General features: G+C 62.3%; 1 protein-coding gene and 1 long non-coding RNA gene across 2 annotated transcripts; one reads left to right on the top strand and one right to left on the bottom strand.

Moving 5' to 3' along the window:
* Positions 1 to 599: 599 nt before the first annotated feature.
* Pdgfb (platelet derived growth factor subunit B) lies at positions 600 to 16179 on the bottom strand. Its single transcript, XM_026411485.2, has 7 exons — positions 15522 to 16179; positions 7833 to 7929; positions 5753 to 5842; positions 4701 to 4906; positions 3520 to 3664; positions 2243 to 2395; positions 600 to 1941 (listed from the first exon to the last, which is right to left on the bottom strand). Exons 1-6 carry the CDS (start codon positions 15582 to 15584, stop codon positions 2271 to 2273), a joined length of 726 nt encoding a protein of 241 aa, XP_026267270.2. The 5' UTR covers positions 15585 to 16179; the 3' UTR covers positions 600 to 1941; positions 2243 to 2270.
* A 21-nt stretch (positions 16180 to 16200) lies between these two features.
* On the top strand, positions 16201 to 18959 carry LOC144254810 (uncharacterized). Its single transcript, XR_013343599.1, has 2 exons — positions 16201 to 16401; positions 18300 to 18959. It is a non-coding gene; the product is annotated as an uncharacterized LOC144254810 (long non-coding RNA).
* Positions 18960 to 21875: the final 2916 nt, after the last annotated feature.

Genomic DNA, 21875 nt, shown 5'->3' with positions numbered 1-21875 from the left:
TGTCAGCTTCAGGGTAGACAGCACGTGGGACTGGAACACATTCAGCATCTTTCCGTGTGCTGTTCCCGACTTCAGGAGCAAGGGAAGGCACAGGGGCCAGGGCGCAGCTCAGGGGCAGCGTGGGGAGGCCCTGGCGTGCACCCCAGCACCAAAAAATAATCAAACCAATGAAAAAGACAAGGCCAGGAGCCGGGGGCTGGCGCTTGGGGACGGCCAGTCTCCCCCCCTCACGTTTCTGGGGAGGCTGTGGCCAGGTGGCGCTGTGCCTTGCCACACCTGGCCCAGGAGAAGCTCAGTTGTGCTTCCTCCTCCAGCCTCCCCGACTGCGCCCTGCAGCCCATCTCCCGGGAAGGGTCAGGGTCAGGGTCAAGGTCAGGGTCAGGGTCTGAGCCTCGGGCCTCCAGAGCCACGGCGGGAGCGCGCGCCCTCCCTCCTAGCACGCGCCCGGGCCGCAGCTGCGATCGCAATCGCGCGAGCCTGGGGCGCAAGCTGCGGCCACCGCCTGCCAACGCCGAAATGTTGACAGTCGCGCGCGATGCGACGCCAGCACAGACCGCCAGAGAAGTCGCTGGGTTTTCGTTTTGTGGTTATTTCTTTTTTTTTACAACTTTAAATACGGAATATAAATAAATTTTACATTTAAAAAATAAAAGGAAAGCCCCCAAAAATATAATCACCGACTTTACAAACTGAAGGAAGCAGGCTGGGGGTGCGGTGGGAGGCAGAGGAGGGAGGCACACACCCCCCCAGGGCCTCCAGGTGCATCTCAAAGGGAGGGGGTGGGGTGGGCGAACTCCCTGGGTGCTTACCGCAGACCTGGAGGGGACAGCGGGGACAGCAGAGCCCAGGCCTCTGTGTCACCATACCAAGGGCTCACTCCTGTCTGACTACTCTAAGCCACAGCTTGGGTCAGAACAGGGGCAGTCCACACAGAGCCTGTGTGTGTATTAGAGACAGGATTCTTTTCCTCGGATACTTGACCTACATCTTCCAGAAACTGTCATAATAAATAGACAAATCGGCTATATCTAGGGTGTGCAGAATGCTCCCTTGCATGCAGTGCCCTTGTGCAGTACACACCCTGAACAACCTTAAATGGCAGTCTTGGCTGGGTTGGAATACGATGGGCAGGTCTCCTGCTGCCCTGGCCCCTGGCCTTCTGCCTTGGAGAAGAGTGATCTGGGTCATCTGGGGCCTCAACCAGGGGTCCAAGAACCCCTTGGTAGAACAGACTGAAGGGCCAGGACAAGAGGAACACCCAGGGTGGAGGTAGAGAGATGAAACAGAAGAGGAGGTGAATTGGGTGGCACCGGGGGAGGGGCGGGACGGGAAGAGCAGGGGACGCTCAGGTGGCTGTCCAGGCTCACCTGAGGAGTGAGCCTCATCTAACCTGCCAGAGGGCCCTCAGCGCCTGCCCAGGAGTCCCGTCTTTGAAGATTCATACATATAAAGGGAAAGGAGGCCACTGTGAGCAGAGGGCCCGGAGGGGACAGGGCGGCAGGTCTCCAGTCTGTGTCCCCGACGCCTGGTCCTGGCCGCAGGAGTTGGAGAGATCCAGGTCACCTAGGGGTGTCTCCGGGAGCTGGCCCGGGGTCCAGGGACCGGGTCCTGAGGGCCTCAGGCGGAGTTCCTCGGGCCAGTCCCCAGCACTGGGCGGGTGGGCCACACGAGGGGTGGGGTGGGAGACCCTGTCCCCTCTGTCTCTTGCACTCGGGTCCAGGTCCTCGGGGCCGGGGAGGGAGCAGCGGCGACTCGGCCCTGGTTTCCTTCTGGAGCTGCTGGGCAGGGTGCCGCCGGGAGGAGGGTGGACGGACGTGTGGAGGGCGGGGGCAGCACCATTGGCCGTCCGCATCAGGCATCGAGACAGACGGACGAGGGGGACGACATGATCACTCCAAGGACCCCATGGGGGCAATACAGCAAATACCACGTTAAATAACCCTGCGGGCCAAGCAGAGGGACATGGTCAGGACGGCCAGGGTCCACCCTGCTCTCGGCAAGGCCAGAGGACCCGCCGTCAACCCCACTCCCAGCAGCGCTCCAGGCCGGGAAACTGGGGCCGGTGGGGGGACTCGGGGTCTAGACTGTCCTCTCTCCGGAGGACAGCTGGAGCCTCCGAAGTCCCCCACCCTGCCCTGTGGACGAGCCACTGGTGACAGAACAGAGGAGGGCGAGTCCTCGGGGTGCTCTGTAGGGACAAGGCCTCCCCAGGTCCACCCGCCCACCCCGCCCCAGGCCTCACCTGCCCACTCTCCTGCCGATGCGATGCCCTAGGCCCCGAGGGTCCCCTTCAGCGCCGTCCTGTCGTGTGTGTGCTTGAACTTCCGGTGCTTCCCCTTGGGGGGCCGGCGGACTCGCACGGTCCGAATGGTCACCCGAGTCTGGGGTGTCCTGGCTGCTCAAGAGAAGGGAAGAGCCATGAGCACGGCCATCGGGGGGTCTGCCCTCTCCACCAGGTGGTCCTCTGGGTGGAGGGAGGGACAGGAGGTGCCCTGGGGCCAGGCATCCCGGGGTCCGGTCCCAGCCCCCCTGGTCCCCAGCTGAAGAGGCCCGGGGACCATCACTGAGCCTCTCTCTGCCCCATCTCCATCTGTGAAATGGGGGCACAAGACGGGCCACCTCGAGCACCAGAGGGGGGGATAAGTGACAGTCCTGCAAAGCTCTCTGCACACTCCCCACGGAGGGAGGGCTCAATGTGGCGCCCGCCCTCCCGCCTGGGGCTGGGCCTGTCATCGCCTGCCCCTCATCCAGAGGCAGTGGGGGTGCTGGGCCAGAGTTCAGGCTGGGGCTCAGGCCCCAGGGTCCAGATCCAGCTGCGGCCTAGTGTGTGCTCAGCCTCTAGACCTCAGAGCCACGTCCTGGAGACAGCAGCCCTGCCGCCCAGGCTTATATTCATGCCACAGTCTTTTTTTTTTTTTTTTAGAGAATTTTTAATATTTATTTTTTAGTTCTCGGTGGACACAACATCTTTGTTGGTATGTGGTGCTGAGGATCGAACCCGGGCCGCACGCATGCCAGGCAAGCACGCTACCGCTTGAGCCACATCCCCAGCCCCATGCCACAGTCTTAATGTGAAGGAGACACAGCCCAGAGAACCCAGACCTCTAGTGTCCCAGAGGGTTCGCTACCTCACAAGGCAGCTGGTGGCCAGGGCAGACCTCTAGGAGGAGGCTTCTAAGCTGAGACCCAATTGAAGAGAAGGAGCAGGGCTCCTGAAGAGCCAGGGGAAGTGTAGTCCCAGCACTAGCATGAGCAAAGGCCCTGAGGCAGGAAGCTATCCAGCCACTTGAAGGTCCCAGCCCTGCTAGGGTGAACAGTACTAGATACTGGCAAGGCCTGAGGACCAGCTAGGGGCTACCTCCTCATGTAGGGCCTTTCAGGCTGGGAGGAATCTAGATTGTTCTCCAGGACAATGGTGCCTGATCTGATTTCCACGCTTAAGAGGCACCGGCTGCCAGCTGCTACAGGGGAGGTAGGCGACAGCTGCAGACTGGGAGCAGGCCCTGGGAGGGTGGGTACCTCGCTGCTCCTGGGAACCCGCAGGGCTCCGGGTCACAGGCCGCGCAGACACCACCGTCTCACACTTGCAGGCCAGGTGGTCCTCCAGGGTCACCGTGGCCTTCTTAAAGGTTGGCTTCTTCCGCACGATCTCGATCTTTCTCACCTGGAGGACAGAATCAGATCAGCCCTGGAGCCCCGAATGCCGGTGCCAGGGAGTCGCACGGCTGGCTGTTCCCACCTGTCCCTGGAGCCCAGCTTTCCTCGAAAGCCCAGGGAGGAACCTGCAGGACCCATGTTTTGGCCTGAACAATGGCAGGGACTTGCCCTCTGCCCCTGGGAGCTTTTCCATCAAAACAAGCCCTGCGGTGGCCTCAGCCCCTGGTCCCCCAGAGAGGGAGAAAGGCATTTCCGGGCTGTCCTCAGTCCTGGGGCACCAGCCAAGGCCAGGGCTGGCAGAGGCAGGAGATGGTCGTCTGGAAGGAAGCGGGGCGGGGGTGGGGGGGTGGTTAGGGGAGGGAGGCGGGAAGGGGGAGGGCGGCAGGCAGGTGTGTGTCTGTGTGTCCAGAGCTGGAAGGGCTGGGGACGGGGACACCGTGGCAGCTGTGGGTGGAGCCTGACATTCCTAATCTCGGGCACTGGGCCCAGGCCAGGATGGCAGGGACTGGGCACAGGCCACCCGGTAGCCCAGGGGAAGGGGGTGTGGCCAGGCGGAGCCAGCACCAGGCAGTGGTGAACACCTGGCAGGTGCACAGGGGAGGCCTGACCAGGGGTGCAGAGCCTGTCCACACCCATCAGAAAGGCTGGTGAGGCTCCTGGGCCCGGCCCTGCCCAGCCTGAGGCCAGAGCCCTCAGGGACAGTGGATTCTGCACATTGCTTGGGACCAGTGTCTGTCCCCTGGGGTGTTTTCTCGCCTTCCCTGTTAAAGACACAGCTTGGCGAAGGGATAAGAGAAGTAGTCAGAGCGCAGGACCCCTGCCCGAGCCTTTCTGAGACCCCTGAAAAGGGGAATCGTATCAAATGTTTGTGGACATGTCTCTGAGGAACACCATGGGATTTTATAAAGTAGGAGAAAGCGTCCATTTCTTGACGTCCCACGAGCAGCCCCGCTGGGGCTCAGGCCTGGGCACACGGGTCCTGACACTGTTCCATGCCCCTCTGCGCCCCGGACCGGGAGGTGGCGGGACGGGATGCGACGCACCTGCACGGGCCGCAGCTGCACCTGCGCAGGCCGGCAGCGCACGTTGCGGCTGTTGCAACAGCCGGAGCAGCGCTGCACCTCGACGCACGGCGGCCACACCAGGAAGTTGGCGTTGGTGCGGTCCAGCAGGCGCCGCGAGATCTCGAACACCTCGGTGCGCGTCTTGCACTCGGCGATCATGGCTGGCTCCGCCGCCGCCAGGGGCCCTACGGGGAGGGGAGCCGCGTCAGGAGGGTCCTGCCAGAGCCCCTGCCCGGCTGGAGAACGGGCAGCGCCCCTAGCTGCCCTCCTGGGACCTGGGTGCCTGTCCCACTTCCTTCAAGCCCAGGGGAGGCTGCAGCCCTGGCGATTGCCAGCTGAGGGTGGGGACTTGGTGGGTGGGGTGCTCAGATCGCCTCTGGCCAGCGCTGGCCAATGCTGGGGCTACTGTGGTTTTTCAGAGAAACTGAAGCTCCGAGCACTAACCCACCCGATGCCACAGATGGCGGCCAGCCCAGACACGTCTACAGTGTTTTGAAGACTGCAGGTGGGCAAAGGGGCCCCAGGGTGATGCTGGCCTTGCCTGGGAAGGCTTCTCCAGGGCTGCTGACCTACTGTCTCCTTGTGGCCTCGGCTAAGGAGCAGGAGACAGTCCTGGGCCCTACAGCTTCAGGCCACAGCCTGGAGCACCGTGGCAGATGTGCAGCCCACAGAGTGCAAGCGACAGCAGCAGGTTGGGACCCTGGCTCTACGCTTCCTACTTTCGAACCCTCACCTACTTGCGAACCCTCTCTGGGCCTCTGTTTCCAAATCTATTAAATGGGGACAATTGCATCTACCTCTAGGGTTGAAGTAAGGAACAAATGAGTGTTAAAGTGCCCAATTCAGGAACAGTGTGGGAACAGAGGGCCTGGTGACTCAACTCCAGGGTCACGCTCTCCCAGCCCCACTCAGCCCGCGGACGGGGGCAGGGCGTGGAGACAACCCCTGGCACGCTGGCTGGCTGTGTGCCCTGGTTCTTCTTCCCTGGCTCCTACGCTGTGAGGGGACGCTGTGGGGACCCTCGGTCTTACCCAGGCTCCTCCTCCCACGAGAAGAGCTTTCTGGCTCGCCTCCGGGGTGAGTCCGAGTCACATTGAGGTCCAGCTCAGCCCCATCGTCATCTGCAGGGAAGTGGACATGCTGTTGAGCACGGCTGCCACCCAACACAGGCAGGAGCTCCGGGCACCCGGCCGGCCCCCACTCCATCGGGCAGGGCCCTCCGCCCTCTGTGAACCCAGGGCCTGGGCTCGGGTGAGGGGGGCCCCCGGCAGAGCCCTAGGCGGCCATGAGGCTGGCATGGTGGAGGGTCCGCCTGCATCTCCAGGGGACTCCAGCCCCACTCCGGTCCTTCAGCCACATTTTTGGCCAGAACCCATGTCAATGGAGTTAAAAATAATCCTTCCCTCTGCTACTGTGAGCAGCCTGCAGGCTGCGGACCCGCGCCCTAGAGGCCAGCTCCCAGTGCCCCTCCGCCCAGCGTTCCCACAGGAAGTGCAGGATGAAGAAATTCCCAGAATCCCCGGGGGGCAGCCAGCCCTGAGCACAGCCCCTCTGGAGCCGCAGCGAGGGGCTGGAGAGGGTGGGGTGGGAGCTGGTGGCAGGGAGAGGGGGCAGGGGGCGGGGTCCACTAGGGAGGAGCTGGGCCACGTGCCCTTGCCAGGTCGCGCCTCACCCCTCATCCTGCCCGCCCTTGTCCTCCCAGCATGGCCATTATTCCTGTGGTCACTGACTACCTCGCCCCTCTCTCAAGGCTGGGCCGCTGCCATCTCTGCCAGTGGCACTCCTCGGAGACACTGTGACCCTCTAGAGAGGGTGGTAGAGCTGGCTACTGGGAATGGCGGGTGGGGAAGAGTCAAGAGCTCAACCCTGAAGCTCGCTCATGAGCCAGCAAACCAACAAAGGGGTGCTGGGGACCAGTCCCGCTGCCTGTGACTGGCCATTGGCCCCATCAGGACAAAGGCCCTGCTGACTGCACCCGATGTCCAGGGTCCCAGGCTTGGAGGGGACAGTCCTGCAGGGAGCCTTGACTGGCCAGCTTCCCATCAGCCGTCTGTCTGTCCCTCTCCCTGCCTTCCCTTCCCTCTGCCATCTCTGGAATGTCCTGGTGGGGAGGAGATGACTGGAAGATGTGCTTTGTGGAAATGTTAAGTTGATTAGGAAAAAATAGCCACATGGCTGCCCCGGGACAGTCCTGCCATTGAAAACCTCTGTCCAAGATCCGACCCCACGGGGTGTGGAGGGGCTGGGGGTTGGCCTTGGAAAGCAACTGCACAAAGGCTAAATTTGGAAGTTGCCCCATTGTGTGGCCAGGGCTGGCCAGCCGGGCACGGGCGGGGCTGTGGGAGACTCGGGTGGGGGCCTGGGAACAATAGGTGGCCCAGCTGGGCCCCTCCAGCGGCCGCTGCCCCCCAGCCCCCCAGCCCCGGCGGATTGAAAGGGCCCGGGAATGCTTTTGAGAGGGCGCCAGGGGCCCAACGGGCGAGGAGACAAAGGCAGGAAGTGCTGTTCCCCCGTAGATAGCGCCGGGCAGGGATCACAAAGTGACAGAGACGGGACCCCAGGGGGAAGGGGACCCGGGGGTGCAGGGGGGGTGCCGGCCAGGGCTCCAGGGACCAGGCCAGAGGTTAGAATAGAATGGAATTCGCTCTGAAGACCGCGTTATAAATACACCCGCCCCGCCCCGCGCCACGTGCGCCCAGGGAGCACGTGCCCGGCCCGGCGCGCTCTCGCCACGGGCAGGGCGGGCACGCGCAGGGCTGCTGCTGGCCTGGGCCAGGTGTCCCCGGGAGACCTTGAAGGCCTGGACCCGGGCCAGGGGGCAGGGCAATGGCTCCCCGGCACCGCCCTCCGGGAGGGTCCACACCTGGAGACACTCAGCACCGCCCCGGGCTCCCCAGCCACACGTGGGCGCTTCCCCGCCACACCCCACATCCAGGTACCAACCTGTGCGCCCTCCGTCTGCCGAGGCGGGTGTGGCTGGGCCCTCCCTGGAAGGCAGGAGGGCTGCAGGGGCCCCAGGTCTCTGGGTCCCTCCCAGCTCCCCCACAGAGGCCAGGGCATGGCAGAGGCACCAGGGGCCAGGGGCCAGGGCAGGGAGGAGGATGGATTTACCTACGGAGTCACTGTGCAGCAGGCGCTGGAGGTCCTGGAAGGAGCGGATGGAGCGGTCACTCAGCATCTCATAGAGTTCCTCGGGAATGGGGTCCCCCTGCCAGGCAGACACGGGGACTGAGCAGCCTGGTAGGGGTGTTCCCCACTCTCCAGCACTGGCCTCCCCTGTGGAAGGTTCTGGCAGGGTCCCATCATGAGCAAGTGAACAGTGAAGCTGGGCCAGACAGGACCCAGGGGGACAACCAGGAACACCAAGGCCTTGGGACTTGAACCTCTGAAATGCAGCTCATTGTGACACCCCAGCCCCACTCCCCAGGAGCCCCAGCCCGATTCCAGCTGCCTGTTCAACTTCTCCCCTCAGACCACAGGTTCGGGAAGGCTCTGGCAATCAGAATTCTCTCTGCTTCTCTCTCCACACCTGAACACTGAGGACAGCCGGCACAGACCACAGGTGACCTAATGACCCCATTTTACAGATGCGAAGACAGAGGCTCCACGGGGATCATCCTCTGCCCGTCATCCCATTATCAGCAGGAACCGTACCCAAACCCAAGTCCTTGGTCAGCAGAGCCTGTCCTCCAGCCTCTGGGTACGAGAGGCGTTTAATAAATGCTTGTAGCGCTGGATGGTCTCTGGAGGCCACCTGTTCAGGTCTCGTGTGAAAGAGGAGAGAGGGAATCCTCAGACTCAGCTGGGGAGACCTGCAGCTGCCCCAGGCCCCACCAATCTCTATTTTTAGGCTGCCCCTGGCCTGTCACCAAACACACTTGAAACTTAACAAGCACTTTACCAGGGCCTCAGTCCTGCGGAGCCCAGCTTCCTCCAGGGAAACCACAGATCCTACAACAACACGAGAGGTCACCACCACATCCCCGTGGTCCCAGGAGACCCAAGGGCCTGATGCCAAAGAGGTGAGGAGCAGAAAAGTCTGAGAGGCAGAGTCTGCTCCACCCACCAGTCAAGGGGAGCAGAAAATGTGACCGCCGCGTGTGCATGTGCGTGTGCATGTGTGAGTGACCTGGCCACATGCACATGGAGGACTGTGTGGCCTGGGGAAAAGCCCTGAGAGAGGGCAGCAGACTGGCCAGACGTTCAGCCTCAGTCTTCTGGACTGAGCAGGGAGGAAGCCCTGACCCTCTGGGGTGAGATCTGAAGGTGGGCAAGGGGCAGGAGGGGGCAGAGAGGCTGCCCCTGCCCCGCCTGAATGGGAAGGGGGTCATCTCAGCCCCCAGGCACCCCACCTGGAAAGCTGTGTTTCCTCCACGTTTGTGGGGACCCAGGGGTGGTGACACGCACCCACAGGATTGCTCAAGCCCAGGAGTTCAAGACCAGCCTGGCCCCAGGCCAAGATCTGGTCTCAAGGAAAAACAAGCTTTGGGGGCCTTCACACTTGTAGTGCTGTCAAGGACACCCCTCCAGGGGCACAGCGGTGTCCTGCTCTGGCCCCCATGTTGACTGGAAGCTAGAAAACTTGGATGGGGAGTGTGATCCCTGCCAATGTCCCTGCAGCCCAGCCGCAAGAGAGAGTCTACACTGCAGTGTTTTCCAAATGTCCACAAAGTATCCAACCCACTAGCAGAGGCAGGTGGGTGGTCTCCAGGGAAGGAAGCTCCTCTGAGTTTGGTCAGACCGAAACTGACAGTCTGGCGCTGGATTACATGCTCCATGCTGCTATCTACTGCTGTGTGACCTCGGACTGGTCAGTGCCCCTTTCTGGTCCTAGCTCTCATCTGTGGATCAAAGGAGTTGAAAAATATTCAACTTGATTCTAATGCTGCCTGGAGGCAACAGGAGGAGCAGAAGAAAGCCAAAGTGGGGGTACCCCGCCAGGCCTCCCAGGCTCCCTCGGTGTGGAGAACGGGAAGTATTTGTCGAGTAATCATTCAATAAACTTCCAGGAAGGGGCCCAAAGGCTTGTCCTCCAGCCAAGGTCTCCTTGCCCACTGGAGAGCTGGCCACAGCTGGTAGCCTGGCAGACAGGCAGACCCCCAGCAGGCCTAGGGATGGATGCCCCTGGCCCAGGCCTCCAAGGCTGGGGCAGGGACAGCACAAGACAGACTGCAGAGGCAGGAATACCGTGCATACAGCAGGCACTCAATAAATACTGGTATAATGCATCAAGGACTCTCTCCCCTCCTCCCTGGGGTCCTCTCCAATATGATTTTCCCACCTCCTCCTCCAGAGGGCCACCGGGATCCTCTTCCCCAACCCCTAAAAGTCCCCCCTCCAGGCGCCAGGCCTTTCCTACTTGTGCTTCTGCTAATCTGGCCACTAGACACCCAGGGTTCCCAATGAAGCCCCGGTGTGGCAGCAGTGACACAGCTAACAGTTGTCACCTGCTGACCGTGATCCATGAGCTCCCCACGAGCAAGATGCTGATCAAGCCACCAGTCCCAAGAGGCCAGCAGCACTTCTACCCCATCTTCCAGATGGGAAAACGGAGGCAAGCCACCAGTCCCAAGAGGCCAGCAGCACTTCTACCCCATCTTCCAGATGGGAAAACGGAGGCAAGCCACCAGTCCCAAGAGGCCAGCAGCACTTCTACCCCATCTTCCAGATGGGAAAACGGAGGCAGGCCGGGGTCTAAGGACAGTGAAGCACAGCCGGGTCCTCCTCAGGCCCAGCACGCCCACCTTCTCCCAGCCCACGGGGGGTGGGGGGGTGGGTCCAGGTGTCCCTGCTCTCTGCTGATGCCCCAGGGCCTCAGCATGGCTGAGGGCCCCACTGGCTCTTTACCCCTGTGGCACAACAGTGGTATTTCCATCGCAGTGACTGGACTCCCCGGGGACACTGGCTTAGCTGAAGGCATTCTGTGGTCCCGAGCAGGGGAGAGCTGCTAGTGTCTAGTAGGGGGCGGCCGGGAGGCGGCCCAGCACCCTACCACGCACAGGACATCCCCACACGATACAGCAATACTGACCCCGGTGTGCAGAGGCTGAAAGACCCCACAGCAGAGGGGAGAGGTATCCCACCCACTAGCCAGGGCATCCTGGATCCAGGGAGCAGGTCTTTTAACTCTCAAAAACCTCAATTAGCAGGGCGCAGTGGCACAAGCAGGGCGCAGTGGCACATGCTTGTAATCCCAGAGACTCAGGAGGCTGAGGCAGGAGGCTCTGAAGTTCAGGGCCTGCCTGGGAAACTGAGACCCTGTCTTAAAATTAAAAAATAATAACAACATCAACAAGGGCTGGGGATGTAGATCAGTGGTAGAGCAACGGTGGGTTCAGTCCCCAGCATAGCTCCCCCCAAAACCAGCCCCAACAACAAAAACCTTGGCTTCTTGGTCTTTTAGACGGACTAAGGAAACCTCGCCCGGGGCCGTCACTGCAGAGCAGCCAGCAAATAGCCAGTACTTAATGAGGGTCACTGTCAGTATGGCTCCTTCGAGGGCAGCTGCAAGTGGCACGCGTGCCCTGGGCCAGCAGCACAGGATATTTTCAAGAGGACAATGAGTGGGTGGAGAGCTGCCCGCCGTGGGAGAGCGACTGCATGATCCCCTGCGTTGGGCCACAGGAAATGGCACCGCAGCCCCACACTGACACCACCTGGTGCTGTGGGGGCTGGCAGGTCCCTTCCGGGACTGAGGGTGGATGAGGGGTAGGGACAGTCAGCCTGTGGTCAGCTCCAGGATGTGCTGCCCTGACTTCAGGGACACCTGTCTGGAGTCAGAGGCCACTCTGGGTGTGGGAGGATGAGCTGCCCGGAGCCTGGCTTCCCTGGCCCCAGGTTCTGGAGGCCCCAGGTGGGTGCCGCCCCACCTCCGTAGACAGGAGAAGAGGCCTGGCCCCTGCAGAAGCTGCCCCAGATCTCAGGCCTGAGGTTCTGGCAGGGCGAGGGTGTGGCCAGGACACGGCTGGGGCCAAGCCAGCCCCGGGAGCCAAGGCAAACAGCCTCCTCCCGCCCTGCCCCCAAAGCCAGCTGCCAGAGGTAGGAGGGCACCCAGGAGCGGAGGCCAGGTGAGCTACCTGCTCCCAGCAGACTGGCACATCAAAAGGGCTCGAACCCCACCCTCCACCTGGGCGCACGCAGACACACTCTCCAGCAGGCCCACGGCCCGGCAACCAGGGGTGCTGACCTTGGCCAGCAGAGGCAGAGGCCCACTAGGCTCCGCGTGCCCGGTGGCCGGGAGCCACGGCCTGATCTAGGTGGGATGCGGAGCCAGGCCCTGTGGGGAACCCTGGCCAGGCGGACCACAGACGCCCTCTCCACCAGCTTCTCCCTCCCTCACTTCACTTCCTGTGGCTCCTAGGACCCTCCCTCCTGCTTGGCCTCCCGGCCTCTTGCTGCAGCAAGAGAAAATGTCAAAGCAGGAAGCGAAGAGCGAGAGGCCTGTCCAGCGAAGGCAACCATCACCGCCATCACTGCTGCCACCCCGAGGGCAACTCCGCTGCTCCCTGGGAGCTGAGTGAACCCAGCCTTCTTGTTGCTCTTTTTTTTTTTTAAGCTGGTAGAAGCTGAGGCCCCGATAGAGACACAGAGAACACCTGATGGTCCTTCCCCTCTGTCCTTTCCTATCCTGGCAAGACAGAAGAGAAACAGACACCTGTTTCTCAGGGTAGGATGGGAGGTGGTCTTGAAAGCCCGATGACTTTTCCTCTGGCCTGGCCAGAGAACAGTGTGCCATGAGGGCCACCCTGGGGGCGAGGATGGAAGGAGGGGTGTTTCTAAAGCTGGCCTGGACCCCGCCCCGCCCTACCATTCACTGTCCTTTCCACTTATTTCCCAGTTGTCCACCAAGTCCCAGGGACCCTGTGATCCAGACAAAAGCCCCAGAGTGTAGTTTGCACTCCGGTGGGAAAACAGAAAACAAACAGCTGAATACCCAGAAAAACGAAAATAGTCATCATAGAAGGAGCATCTGGAAGACAGGAGGGGAAGATTTTGCCAAGGACTTCTAGAAAACACCTCACCCCCCCCCCACCCACTTCCTGGCTCTTGCACCTGAGCCTCCAAATCCCGTCTGACCTGGATTGCACACCTCCAGGTCTGGGGGGGGGGGGGTTTGCAGCAAGCTGGTTTCCGCCCCTAAGGCTGGCAAAGGGGGAGGCAGCCAGGGGGTGAGAGGAGGCCCCCCCCCACCCCTTCCCAGCAGAAAGGTGCTGAGGCGCAGGCATCACATGACAGGGGCAGTCTACCTTGCCGGAAGCCAGCTCAGCTGATGGAGAGGGGACCTCAGAGGCCTCTGCAGACTCTGGGCCCAGCACCGACGGAGCTCCCATCCCCCTTCCCAGCTGCAGAAGCATCCCTCCGGCATGCCCTAGGACAGGGCCACCTCCCGCAGCAAGCCCTCCCTGAGTCTCCCTACACTGGCAATTCACTCTGAACTGGTCCCAAAATGAACAGGTCCCCTTCCCATCCAGGTCTCCTCCGCAGCGGCCGGAAAGCTTTCACAAACTGCAAAACACATCCAATTGTGGGTCCTGCGTCCTGTGTTCCTGTGTTGGAGGACACTGACTAAAGTCAGGAAGGGACGTGTCTGAGCCTCTGCCCCAGGCACATACTCCAGGAGTTGAAGAGGTGGTGCTGGAGGAAGCTGAAATGGCCAGGGGAGGCCGCGGGAAACCTCCAACTGGTAGCCAGACTCTCCAGACCCGCCTGAATCTGCAGGGCAACAGCCCAGGATAGGAATCCATTGGTGGTGGCCCCGGGGCCCTCCTATCTTGGAGGTTCCCATCAGCCTTACTGAAAAGAGAAATGCTCTAGACATCTCTGCTCGCTTCAGTCACATCAGCGCCATTTACGGTCACATGGGGGTGGCTGAGAAAAGCAGAGGGGTAAGGTTTGAGGGGCGCCAAACTGAACTGACCAGGCAAAAAAAGGTGGGGGTTGCTATGGAGTCCAGACCCAATGGAGGCTTCCGTCGCCCTCCGAGGACCCCAGGAAGGAAATGGGGTCATTGCAGAGGCGGTGAGGTGCCAGGGCCAGTGGTGGACCCACCTGTTGCGCGGGGGCGGGCACCTGGCACTGGGTGTACGGAGCCGTGCGTTCCTGTGTACGTGCGTGGGTGTGCGCGCACGTGTACTCAAGCCGCGTGTGCAGGGGCCATGCGTGCGTTTGTGTGCGGTGCGCGCGCGTGTGTGTCCCGAGTGTGCACGGGCGTGGCAGCGGCGGGCGCGCGACCTGGCCGCGGTAGTGCGTGCCCGCCGCCGGAGCGCAGCATCGCCTCCGGCCAGGAGTGTGCATGCGTGGGGTGAGTGAGCGAGTCGGGGGGCCGGGCGGGGTGGGCTGCGGAGAGCAGCCGCGGGGCGCCACCGTTCCCAGGACGCCCTGGCACCGGGCCAGCCCCCCGGTCCCGCGGCGAGGCGGCAGCTGGGGCCGGCCGGCGCCCCCATCCCCAACAGCTGGCCGCGGCCCGGGGGGCTGCGGGAGAGGCGAGGAGGGGACGTCGCGAGAGGCCTGCGGGCGGCCGGGCCGAGCCCCGCGTCCTCCCTCCCGGGTGCGGGCCGCGGGGGGCGGCCGCGGAAGGGCGGGGCCCCAGGTCAGGCTGCCGGCGGCCCTCGAGGAGCCCCGAGAACAAAAGGAGACGGTGACGGCTCCTTCGTGGTCAAAACAACCTGCGCTGGCGGCGGCCCAAGGCCGGGCCGCGGCCTGGAGCCCTCCGCCTTAACCCCTTCGCCGCCGCCGCCTCTAGGCTGCGCCCCGCTGGAGGCCGAAGGGGCTGGCGCTCCCCGGGAGCCGGCGGGGTGCGACCTGAGGACCGCGGCGGGGCGGGGGCGGGACAGGACCCAGGCTCGTCGCCTCCCGAGTGCCCTCCTCCCCTCCACCTCGCGCCTCCTCCGGCCCCGCCCCCTTTCCCACCTGGATTCCGGCTGGACTTGCCAACTCACGGCTACGTGCGCCTGGCAGGGTGGGGGCACCGATCGAGACCCGGTCGCTCCCGCAGCCGTTTCTACACCCCATCTCCCTTGCAGCTCGGCTTCTGCAGGCGGCGCGTTCCGCACCCAGCATGCGGGGGAGAGAGGTGCTTCCTCTCGAAGGGCGCGGGCGCAGGTATGGCGGGGCCTCAGGCACACACCGCCCCGGGGGCTGGATTCCTTACGAGCCCCAATCTTCTTCCTACGCTACGCGCCCAAGTGCCCCAAACCTACCCGTGCCTGTCGGTCTCCCTGCCTCTCTCCCTATGCCAAGACACAACTGCTTCTGGACAGTTCGAGTGCCAGGCATGCCCTGCGCGGCCCGAAGTGCCCACCCCAACCCAGAACGTTAGCCAGGGTGGGACCCGAACCCCAGCAAAAGGTCGGCGTGGATGTCACGGGTGTGTAAGCTCGCACCTCCAGGACAGGCTGGGTCCTGGACAGAACCTAAGGCCAGGCTGGAGCCAACGTGGGTTCGGAAGAACGCCCTGCCTTCTGCACCTCTGGCACCACCCCACCCCCTCTCCCCCAGCTGGGAAAGGTCTTTCACTCAGGTTCTGGGGAGGGGGCAGGGTCACACACACCCTCCCTAGAGGCTAACAGATTCAGGGACATAGATTCCCCCCCATGGAAAGAAAGCCACTGCTGCTCCCTTCCCTTAGAGCCTAGCCCCTCCGGACCTCGCCTTCCAGTCCTCGGGGTCACCCAGCGCCCGGCGCCAGGCTCTTGAGCTGGAAGGGTCCAAAGTTCACTGCAGGGAGAGGAGGGGGCGGCCAGGCGTGGGGGTGGGGACGATGAATGCTGAGAACCAGCCCCAGCCGCCGTCGCAACTCACCTCGGCGCTGACCAGACGCAGGTAGCAGCAGAGAGACAGGAAGAGCGCCCAGCAGCGATTCATGCCGACTCCGGGCCCGGCCCCGCGGGGCCCCGGACGCGTAGACGGAGCGCGCCGCCCCCGCGGCCAGGGCGGGGGGCTGGGCAGGAGGGTGGGTTCGGCTCCGGTCCGCGGCGATCAGGCGCTCAGGCCGCTGCAGCCGCCGCCGCGGCTCACCCGCATGGCCCCCGGGCGCCGCCGCCCCCGGCCCCGGCTCCGTCGCTGGGGGGCTGGGGAGGACCTGGGCACGGGACCAGGGTCCGAGGCCGCTACCTGGGCGGATCCCGAGCCCGCGCGAGCATCCACGGCCGGGGGGCTGCGTCGCGAACCAGCCAAGGCGTCTAGCCGTGTGGGGGCGCGCAGGGGACTCCAACCTCCGAGAGGAAAAGGAACGCGGCAGTCGGTGGCTCGTCTTCCCTTGCCGGCTAAAGGCGTTTTCCTCTGCCCGCTGGCTTAGTTTTTCTGCAACATTTTCTGGAAAGGTCCCCCAAATCAGAAAGCGCAGGGCTGGGCACCTCAAAGCGCGAGTCTTCCAAAAAAAACTTTTTCCAAAGTTGGCTCTGCTGCGGCGGCTCGAGCACCCGGGCAGGGAGAGGTGCAAACTCCCGCCCGGGCCGGGTGGGGGGGCGGGAGCGTGTGCGCCCTGGCGCGGGGCCCGGACGGCGGGCACGGCTGCTCCGCGCGCGCTGCGTTCCCGCTGCGCGCTCTGTCCGGCCGGGCCGACAGGTGGACGCGGCGCGAGTCGGTGGGTCAGTCCGCCCGCAGGCTTGCAGCTCTGGGCGTCCTCTGCGGGTTGAGAGCTGCGGCTGCTCCGGCTTTCTCTTTGCAACGAGGCTGGAGGGTGGGATTTTTTTTTTCCTTTTTGCGCGTGTGTGTATGTGTGTATGTGCGCAAAATATCTCCCAGGAATGAAAGATGGGCGCTGGCGGCCGGAGGGGAACCCTCAGGGAGGCAGCGGGGGAGGCCGCGGGCGCGCGGGGAGGCAGGCGGGCCGCTCCCGGCTGCAGGAGGAGAAGTTGCCACCCTTTCAGCTGTTCCGGCTTTTATAAAGGAGAAGGGAGAGTGGAGAGGTGGGTGGAGACAGCCTTTCCTCTTCTGGCCGGGAGTCAGCGCCAGGAGGGGGCTGGAGCTTGGGGAGGGCCTGGGGTGAAGGCGGGGCTCCTAGGGGTCTCTGATAACCGGGTAGCTCCTCTGCCCAAGAATCTGGTCGGGGGGAAAGAAGATCTAGGGGCGACGATCCCCTTCCCCCACCCTCAGCATAGGGACTGCTGACCTGTTAGGAGCCCACGTGGTTAGGGATGTCTCCAGGGCCCCAGGCAGGAGCTCAAGCCCCTCCGGGACCAGACTGAGCAGCCTGGCACCTGCATCGTGGCTCCGGACTCAAGCTCTGCAGCCTGACAGCCTGGATTCAGATCTGCCCTGGCACTGAGCAGCTGGGTCACCTTGGGCAAGTCACTTCCCTCCTGTGCTCCCCATCTCTGCTCAAAGTGGGGACAGGGTTAGGGTTTGGATTAAATATCAGAAAGATCCGGAAGCACCCAGCTGAGCTCCAGGCACAGGGTAGCCCTGCAGACCCCACGGCCACTTGGCTGCGAGCTGGGTCTGCGCATCCTCCTCTAGCTGCTGCCTGGCACACAGCGGCTCCGCCAGCTTGGGTGGAATTGGAATTTGTTGAACTGCAAAGTCACAGGAACCCCACCACCCCACCACCCTGCCGCATCCTCCAGCTCCACCAGATCCAGCAGTCGCCTGGTGTTTACTACCTCCCGCAGCCTGGTCCCTCCCGCCCACACCAGCACTCACACAGTTAATGCCCTCCACCCCCAGCGCAGGGAGTGCTGTGTCCCTGCCTTCAGCAGTCACACTGTCACAGTGACACAGTCACACTCGCCAAGCCCAGCACACAGCCACAGGCCCACCGCCTCTCATCCACTCGCACAGTCCTGTCACCTGTCCTTTGTACCCAGATGCGACCCGGGTTCCGGCTGCCGCTCACACCTGCACACACCGAGTCTTGCAGCTGCTTCTCTCTGGACCTGCACCGGGCGGGGCGAGCCTAGGGAGGAGTTCCAGAGGGGCCTCTTTACAGATGGCCACAGGCACCTGTCCTCCCTGATGGCTGCCTGGCGGCCTGGTGCTGAGGTTGGGAGGTGACCCAGGGCAGGTGGCCAGGCTTCAAATCTTTAGTGTCCCCAGGAGGGTTGTTTAGCCTCAGGACCTCAACTGTCTCCTCTGGGAGCTGGAGCTGTTCCTAAGGTGGAGGGAGGGAGGGATGTCAAAGAGGCCTGGTGGCATCTTGGGGCGGTGGCAGTCTGTCGTCTTTGTGGTGATGGGTTCCTGGGTATGGACTTCTGCAGAACTGAAGCAGGCAGTCCTGTGTACCTCGGGACACTGTGCAGAGCGTTTGCCCACCCCGTGGAGTGGTCTGGAGCTCAGATGCAATAGTCCCTGCTCACAGAGACCCTTACCCCGGGGACCCCCCCATGCGGACAGGCCGACACATGCATAAGCAGATAAATTAGGGAGGCAAGGTCACAAGCAAAGGGGGAGGGTAATCCCTACACACTTGACTTGATGTTTAAAGATTTAGAGATTAAAAGACAATTTTGACCTTGATCTGTGTCCTCACCTAAAAATGAGAATAGCTACCATTACTGTTGAGCAGACCCTGTGGGGGGAGTGCTCCTTTGTCCATCTAGCTTCTCAGTGCTTCTGTGAAATTTTACTTCTGTGTTTCAGGTGAGGAAACTGAAGCACAGAGGAGCCAAGCAACTTGTTCAAGGTCACACAGCCAGTGAGTGATAGAGGCACAACCTGACCCAGGTGGACCAGCTACCAAGCCCCATGCTTACCAACCAAGCCGAGCTGTTTCCTGGCAGGCGACGACGATGACGAAAAGAGTGACACATTTTGCACGGGGCTCTTGTGAGCATCAAGTGCATTAACACATGTGACAGAGTGAAGCACTGAGAGATGCAGTCAGGAAGGAGACCAGTCCTGGCGTTCGGGACCTCCCCATCCCTGAGTGAGAGAGAGAGACTCCTCCACAATCCAGAAGTGGCAGGACAGGGACCAGCAGAGGCATTAGGAACCACCTGGCACCTGGACCTAAATGCCATTAGGAGCAGAATCCCTTTCCTGCACCTTCTCCTGGCAGACAGGTGGCTGCGGAAAGCACACATCTGCCTCTTCTTCGTGGCACCTCCTCCAGGGAGCCCTCAGGCCCAGTGCTTGCTCTGGGCTCCCCAGTATGTCCTACCATGCCCAAGTGTCAGTCTAGCCCTAGACAGTTCAGGGTGAAGGAAGGTCACAGCTCCCTGCGTGTAGTAGTTGCTCAACTAAGTGTTTACTGAAGGAACAAATAAATGAATAAACATCTTGCCTATTTCTTTCTCTGAATCCTGGCCGGTTTGTAGCGTGAGACTTTAGCCTCAGAACCATGGGGACCTGTGGGCCCCCCTCCCAGGAACACAGTGGAGAATCTGGAGGTATCAGATCGGGGAAGGCCCCACCCATGTTCCACATTAGGGCCATCGGGGGATTGTGCCCTCCTGGAGGGAATGGGTCACGGACCCCAAACTGCACCCCAGGCCACTAACAGGTGGGAGCCCAGCAGGAAAGCCAGCAGCCACTGCGCAGCATGCAGGTGGGGCCCGCCCGGCTGGGCTTTCTGGACTGGGCTTTAGATCCACTCAAGCCCCCTCAGAGGAAACCACCCTCCACCCCGGGTGGGGCCAGGGGAGGAGGAGGGCCCACCCCCAGGTCCTGCCCACTAGTCCAGAGGGGTGGGGACCCGTGTGTCCCGGGTCCCTGGGTCTCAGAGGAGCCTCGTCTGTGAGGACGAGGACTAAGGGGCCGTCCACGCCCAGGCTGTGGGTGGCAACCCGGGCCCCACCCGCCGTGTGGCTGCCAGCAGCTCCCAGAGCCCCCGCTCCCTGTGGGCAGGGCCTTAGGCTACCTATAAAGCACCTCCTAGCCCTTGCCCGCGTCACCTCACAGTCACCCAGTGAGGGAAGGAGGGCAGCACGTGAGTGCCCACAGAGGGGGAAAGTGGACCTCAGAGAGGGAAGAGGCAAAGCTTCCCATCCAAGATGACTGGAGTTCAAATCCCTGCTCCACCCTTTACTAGCTGTGTGACCTTGGGCAAATTACTTAACCTTTCTGAACCTCACTATGAAATGCAGGCAACCCAAGTTCCCACCTCACTAGGTTCAATGAGCTAATATATCTGCAGGGTTGAAGCACATAGCCCTGTGCAGATGTAGGTCATCACCGTGGTCATTCATCCTAGCTGTGTGTGTGCGAGCATACACACCCACACACACACACACACACCCTACTGGAGTTCCAGAGCCAGAGCTGGGGGGGGGGGGGGACAGGGCTGGAGGGACCACAGGCTTGCACCTGGGGTGGAGGGGGGTCCCCACCAGGTTCTGCCCTCACCCGTCACCCTGGTGAGGCTCAGGCTGCTGTGCCGGGGACCCCAGGAAGGCAGGCAGACAGACAGACCCCAGGCCTGGGCCAGCCCCGGAGCCCACCCGTGGCCTTGGGACCGGTCCTGTGCACAAAGGCGGGGAAGCGCCTGTTTGTTTTCCTGGGGCTCCGCGGGCATTTTTAGCTCCTCCAGACGAGGAAGAGGATGTGGATGTTTGGATGTCGTGGTCCAGTGGCCCGGCAGCTCCCTCTACCCGCCTTGGACGCTGGCAGAACTGGAGCCAAGCCCTCCGGGGTAAGGGGAGCCAGGCCTGTGGCTGGGAGAGCCTGCGGGGCTGGGTAGAGCCACCCACCTCGACACAGGACAGCAAGGTCATCTCTCCCAGAGAAGACAGGTCCACCTGGGCCTCTGCGGGGGTGGGGGCTGGCCCGGAGGAGCTCCCGGCCCCCGGTACTGAGCACCAGGGCTGTGTTCCTGCCGAGGCCCGCAGCCCGTGAGGAAGGAAGTATGACCAGCCCCTGAGTCCTCCGCTCTGCCTTGGAGGGCTGGTGCTTAGAGGATGCTCACACCCGGAGAAGAGGAGACTGAGGCTCAGAGAGGCAAACCAGCTGGCCCAGCATCCCCCAGAAAGGAAGTGGCAGCACCAGCATTTGACCCAAAGCTGTGATGCCAAAGCCATTTCCATGTTACAGGAGGCTTCCCCATGGTGGGCAGAGTGGCCCGCACTGGTTGTCCTGGTGACTCTGACTTGGGAGGCTGAGGCAGGAGGATCACAAGTTTAAGGCCAACCTCAGCAACTTAGGGAGACCTTATCTTAAGATTTTAAAAAAGGGGGGCTGGGCATGCAGCTTACTAGTAAAGTGCCCCCCCTCAAAATATTAACTCAGTGCATCCCCGTGTGGACTAATGGGGGAGGCCCAGCCTTTTCCTCATCCTGAGGCACCCGGGAAAGGTATGAGCTGGTGAGGAGCAGGGTTCCGGGCCTCCAGCACCCACCCATCTCCCCAGGGCAGGAAGCCGTGTGCTCCCTCAGGAGAGAGGCTGTGTCCTGGATGTGGGTCAACTTGCCCTCTGCAAATCAGGGCGGCCTCCTGTCCCCTCCTAAGGAGCCGACGGGGGATTCTGGAAGGGACGGGGCAGGAGAAGCCCAGGCAGGGAGGGGGCAGCCTCTCTTGCCAAAGAGAACTCCTTGTAACCTCAGGGAACCTGCCTGTCAGAAGAATGGGAAGCAGCCAGGTATAAAAGGCACAGATGATCCCTATCCATCTGAGCAGAGGCACCATGACACTGTCAGGCAGCTGCTCCAGGCCCGGGAGGTACTGTCACTCTTTCAAACTGCACAGCGCGCCTGCAAGAGCTTGGCCGTCACCACCCTTCTTACAGATGGGGAAACCAAGGCCTCCGGCGGCTTTGAGCTGGGATTCGAACCCAGGCAGCCCAGCACCAGCAGCACCCGGTGAACCTCTCCCCCACCCACCCGACAGGCCAAGCGAAGATCGTGTCTGCCCTGGCACCTCGGCTGCCCTCACTTCGGAGTTTGACGGGCTACCTCTGCACCTGGCTCTTAGTTGTGCTGGGAACCTAAAAATAAAGCCTCTCTCTTTTTTTTAAAGGCAAACATGGTGATGCTGCATGGTTCACTCCCACATCAACTGCCCGGACCTCCCAATCACCTAGGGAAGGTTTGTTTTCCCCACTTACAGACAGAAAAACTGAGTCCAAGGCCTCCGTGTTCTTATCTGCAGAATTGGGGTGCAGATGGTCTGGTTCTGGGGAGTATGTGCAGATGAGCCGGTGCCCTGAGGGTGTCCTCACAGAGGAAAGGTGTGACTACCAGCTCACTGTGGGGAGCCCCTGTCCTGGAGGTGGGCCTACAGGCC

The sequence above is a fragment of the Urocitellus parryii genome, chromosome 5, assembly GCF_045843805.1.
Source record: "Urocitellus parryii isolate mUroPar1 chromosome 5, mUroPar1.hap1, whole genome shotgun sequence".
NCBI lineage: Eukaryota > Metazoa > Chordata > Mammalia > Rodentia > Sciuridae > Urocitellus > Urocitellus parryii.
The sequence above is the reverse complement of the archived record's forward strand: the minus strand, read 5'-3'. Positions and strand labels throughout refer to the sequence as shown.